Here is a 6000-nt window from a genome sequence, read left to right on the forward strand (position 1 = left end):
GCTGCAGAATATCACACCGCTGCAGGATATCACACAGCTGCAGAATATCACACCGCTGCAGAATATCACACCGCTGCAGGATATCACACAGCTGCAGAATATCACACCGCTGCAGGATATCACACAGCTGCAGAATATCACACCGCTGCAGAATATCACACCGCTGCAGAATATCACACCGCTGCAGGATATCACACCGCTGCAGAATATCACACCGCTGCAGGATATCACACCGCTGCAGAATATCACACCGCTGCAGAATATCACACCGCTGCAGAATATCACACCGCTGCAGAATATCACACCGCTGCAGAATATCATACAGTTGCAGAATACCACACCGCTGCAGGATATCACACAGCTGCAGAATATCACACAGCTGCAGAATATCATACAGTTGCAGAATATCACACAGCTGCAAAGTGAACAGACTAACTGCTCTCTTCTCTGTGCATCCCTGCAACTTCTCACTGCATGTATAAAGACACACATACATGCATGCATACATACATACATACATGCATACACACATACACACATACATTCATACACACATACATGCATGCATACACACATACATTCATACATACATGCATACACACATACATGCATGCATACATACACACATACATGCATGCATACATTATTCTGCATCTTTTCATGTTACCACAATGACCCAGTTCCTAACGGTAAGAAACCCCAATGCTATCATCCCATACCCAAATCCTACATTATTTAAGCTTGCTTGATCCCATGCAGAACAGACCCCCCCCCCCCTAGCTCCCTGCTCCTCTGCCTGTTGGAATATTCATGGAAAGAGGGTTACCTTTGGCTTGTTAAAAGCACAACACTTGCTGTCCATGTTGCAGTTTGCAGCCTTCCCCTTGTGCTTTTAGATGCCAGCCTGCGTGGCTCTTTATACCCAGCTCATGTTGCACCCTGCCCCGGCCAGCCCCGCCTCCCCCTGCATTAGGCACACCCCCTGCCCTGGCTACGTCACGCAGGGGAGACTCACCCTGCTCTGAGGTCATAGCATGAGCTCACACTCATTGTGCTCAGCAATAAGTATGGAGGGTATGAAGGCCCCCTCTGCCCACCCCCCTAATTACTAATGGGAAGGGATTTCTAACAGCAATTCTCTCACAATTAAAAATACCAGGCTCTGGTATATGAAGGGGGGAAAGAATGTGGGTATGGATATATACATATATCTTATGCAATATACACAGGAGTGCAGAAGGTCTTTTTTTGGGTGGGGTGGTGAGGAATGTATAGTGCAAGAAATATATATATATATTTCTTTATTTATATAGCATCCAGTGTAGTCACTGCTTTACAAAAAGATGCAATACGGTGCAGGGAATTATAATGCAATCAGTGCAACGTACCAGATCAGACAATAGGAACGGAAATCCCTGCCCTGGAGAGCTTACACTCTAACAGGTAAATTGGGAGACTTACAGAGACAGCAGGTGAGGGAATAAGTGCTGTACATTGCGTCTCTGCACAAAGCAAGCAGCTGGGGAGCGAGAAGAAGCCGCCGCCGCGATGAACCTCACACCCTCCCAATAGAATAAGCAAAAGTGAGCAAAAATCCCCAAAATATGGAATAACTGCTAACATCCATGGGGAGCTGCGGGAGAATGAGAGAACCCGCAGAACGGTGCAGCCAGGTCGCGGCTATCTTCATCCATAAGAAAGAAAACCTGGGCGTTCAGCTCTGGCGCCAGTGGAGAAAGTGCGCGCCTACGAGGCGACGCGGGCCTCATTTCCGCACCCTTATTTCCTTTTCCTGCACATTGCCCTTTTCCTTTGAATTCCTGGAAACTCTAAAGATGGAAGCTATTTCCTGAACTCACTCAGCCCCCCGTACAGGGAGCCCACGGGGAACCCAAAAGAATGACCCAATTCATCAAAGGGGCAGCGAGCCCAGCGTCCCTGGTAGAAGCCGCTGAAGCAGAGAAACCCTCCCTCCCCCCTTATCAACTGCTTAACAAAGGAAGATATTCATCAAGTGGTGAAGAGCTGCAGAGAAGCTTTATTTCAAGCACATACACTGCCGGTCAATAAGGGCCGTTCTATAGAGCGTGCGGACACGCGTTCCTATGCCGCAGGCTTTCCGTGTATATAGAGCCGGGAGCTGCAGGTAAGTATGTGCGCGTATGTGCGCGTATATGTTGTGTGAGTGTGAGTGTAAGTAAGATTTTTTTAAATTAAAAAAATGTTTAATAATTTTTTTTGTGTGTGTGCATTTATTTACCCCCCCCCCACACACACACACACATCCATACAAACACGCATACACGCATACATACATACACACACACACATCCATACAAACACGCATACACGCATACATACATACACACACACACATCCATACAAACACGCATACACGCATACATACATACACACACACATCCATACAAACACGCATACACGCATACATGCATACACACACACACATCCATACAAACACGCATACACGCATACATGCATACACACACACATCCATACAAACACACATACACGCATACATGCATACACACACATCCATACAAACACACATACACGCATACATACATACACACACATCCATACAAACACGCATACACGCATACACACATACACACCAATACATACATTTGAGCGCAGGCAGCGGCGCGAAAAGATGAATTTCCTCATCTTCGCCGCAGTCTGTCGGCTCCCCTCTCCCTGCCGCGCGCGCGCGTCCGGCACATCTATAGAAAGGCTGACTAACGGCAGCCATCTAAAAATCCGCGCGCGCGCACGGCGAAGCACGCGCCCGGCACTATACAACGTGCCTTAGTCTCTGGGGGAACATGTGGAAAGGCGTAGCCGCAAGCTTTGTCAAACCCAAGCGGAGATTAGGGGGATACCTTCTCTCTGACATAAATCTCCTGCCCAAAAAAACCATGCGATTCACCAGACAAGACACAGAACCTCTGGAGGTTACGTTTGGGAGAACAGACCTAAAAAAAAGACCTTTAAGGAAAGGGGGATTATTTGAATCAGTGGGGAGTGGGGATTGGCCGGGGGAGGAGCGGGGGGGGGGGGGGGGGGTTTGAACACATGTTTGTAAACTCAAAACTGCCACAGCTGCGGGGTGATGGTGTAAGTCAGGGGTTCCACAACTCCAGTCCTCAAAACACACCCCCCTCATCCCCCCAACCACAAACAGGTCAGGTTTTAAGAATATCCCAGCTCCTATACAGGTAGCTCAGTCTGTGGCTCATTCGAATACTGAGCCACCTGTGCTGAAGCAGGGACTGATTGGGCCACCTGTGCTGAAGCTGGGATGTCCTGAAAACCTGACTTGTTGGAGAGGGGCAGCAGATAGCACGGTGGCAATGTTTTAGGGCGCTCGCGAAGAAATCCAAAAAAATCAAGAACTATAAAGCAGGGTGCCCAGAGAGTGAGAACCTGAAAAAGGCTTCGTTAGAACATTGCAGGGTGGTATACAAAACAGGAAAGGTCCCCCCACACACGGAGGGGCGAGACACACCGGCCAATGAGAGCCATGGGAGGGCGGGCGGACCGACAGACCAAACAAATTGTCTACAGGGACGCACACACAACACTTTCAGTTTTATATATATAGATACATTCCATCATAATATGTAATTTAAAGCTTAAAGAATCTGTCATGTACTTTAACAGACGATGCAGAATGAATAAAGCTTCCAAATGAAAAGAATATTAAAATGAAAAAAAGAAAGAAGTTCGGATTAAGACACGGAATATACCAAACATCTCAATACATATCATCAATATATTACTAATATACATTTGGACTGTGAAGAATGGATTTGAGGCACCTGTGGAGAAGGGTTACCCTGGCAGGGTGACACTCCATTTGACTGCTGTCTCCATTCTGTATGAATGTCTGTGTGTGTGACGGGAGCTTTGTGACAGGCTATAATAATACACCAAATAACTGGGTTGAACTGAACGAGGCTTAGATATAATAAAGTATATGTATTCCTTAAATAGGTGAACACAGCAATATAGTACAGTAACAGACAAGAGGTAACACTTACTTGGGGGTGGGGAATGAGAAGTATATCGAATAGCAATTCTCCAGCAATCAGGTACAATCAAGATGGTACAGAAGACAATGGGCATAGGGGTTACCACAGTTTATATACCTTTTGTAACCCTATCCTTAACATTAAGTACAGGTGATTGGATAGCAATTACCTATAGCCAATCTTTAACGTGGGAACACATTTTAATCCAAGCCCCCCAGCTAGTTGGCTCATGCGCACTAGGACTCTGGGGTCTCATTTCTGTAGCCCCAGATTTGCATCAGGAATGCCAGCCAGTCTACCAGATGGGAGTTCTGGCAGGATACTCTTTGTTGGAAGGTGTCAAATGTGACACTCACAGACGGCTCTGGTTTGAGTCGTCTCCACCCTCAGGTAAACAGTGGGGGTGATAAAATCCTTTGAACAGCACTTAAATTCTAGACATTGGGACGCTTCTCCGGCCATCTGCTGCCCTTTGTCCAAAGGAATTTCCTCTGGTTTCTGTCCGTGCCTTGGGACACAGTATTAAAGATAAACTACAAACATATTAGAATGTCCGGTTCCGTTGGGTCTAGCGGGTCCAAACTTCCCAGTTCTCAATGCCGGAACTGGGACACCATGTGGTCCAACATTCAGCCCGCTACGACCTTCGGAACCGGAGTTACACAAAAACAACTTAAACCATTTCCTATTTTAATACAAAAATCTCCGCTGTAAATTAAATCACGTTTTTTCACAAAATCCCCATTGAAAACAACAGGCTCCGCCGCCATAGACTTTCAATGGCAAACCGCCGCCGTTGGCGTCTATGGGAATCCGCCACCATAGACTTTTAATGGGGCAGCGCCGCCGTTGAAGTCTATGGGGTTTTTCCGCCATAGCCGGTCAATGAAAATTGGCCGCCATTGGAGTCTATGGGAAAAGTCCCGTACCTTCAAGGGGGCCCATACTCCGTGGGGTTGGTCCGAGAGGGTCAAGGATGGTTCTGCAGCCATGCCGAAGCAGTGACTGCAGGTACCCCAAACCCTGGCCCTCTGGACCCTCTGGAACCGGAGATATGGATTCATGGTTTTCAGCTTTTTACACTTGGTCAATTTCCTGAGCTGTTTCTGCCGCCGCCATTGGAACCTATGGCGCGACCCGCTCTCTCGGCACGACCCTTCTCGGGGGTCCAGGATTCGGGGACCCGGTGGTGGTCGAGTGGAGGGAGGTCTAGGAACTAGGGGCAAAAAGAATTTTATTCCTGGGTGTCCTAGAACTGTTTATTCCCACGCCACTTAACGTTGAACTTGACTAACAGTGATCAAAGCTCTCTTTCAGAAAAAGTATCCGCTTTGCGGTTTTGCGGTTTGGACGGCAGCCAACTCGTTCCTGGAAAGCGCCGTCGAGGAATCTCCATTGAAGTCAATGGGCCCATTGACTTACAATGGGAAACTGCCGCTCTTCCTCTCGGACGCCACCTGCTGGTCTTCACGGGAAACAGGTCCAAAACAGCAAGATCCGCCATTGAAATGCATTGAGCTCTAATGGCGGCCTATGGGACCCTGCAAAATGGTGCCTGAAAAGGCGGGAAAATTACACAAAGGGCTATAATCACTAAAGAACTTTTAACCCTTGCACTCCCGGATGGATCCCAGTGTATGTGTGATGCAGACACTGATATAACCAGATATCACAATAAAGCATGGGGACAGGGGAATATACATTTTCATGTTATAACAAGGGTTAAATCACCTTTCTGGACCGCAGCCCAGTTAACCCCTTGTCTCCCTGGTGAGGTCAGGGGATGGCCAAATGGGGTGCAACCCCTTTAATACCGGGCCACCCCCTTTCTCCCTCTACAGTGTGCCATAAGAATGAATATGCATTCGCTTCTGGCAGAACAGCCCCCACCTTTGTACGAGACCCCCTCTCTTGCTTCACTTAGAAAAACAAGCTTTTGCAAGATAAG

General features: G+C 47.6%; 1 protein-coding gene across 1 annotated transcript in view; it reads right to left on the minus strand.

Annotated features, from left to right (window-relative positions):
* Positions 1-951, minus strand: part of LOC142466424 (adenosine deaminase-like) — a 62384-nt gene extending 61433 nt beyond the window's left edge. Inside the window, exon 1 of the mRNA XM_075571320.1 lies at positions 827-951. Within this exon, the coding sequence (XP_075427435.1) occupies positions 827-862 (36 nt within the window). The 5' untranslated portion in view covers positions 863-951. The remainder of the gene's footprint in view (positions 1-826) is intronic.
* Positions 952-6000: the final 5049 nt, after the last annotated feature.

This window comes from Ascaphus truei, chromosome 15, assembly GCF_040206685.1.
Source record: "Ascaphus truei isolate aAscTru1 chromosome 15, aAscTru1.hap1, whole genome shotgun sequence".
NCBI classification, from domain to species: Eukaryota; Metazoa; Chordata; class Amphibia; order Anura; family Ascaphidae; genus Ascaphus; species Ascaphus truei.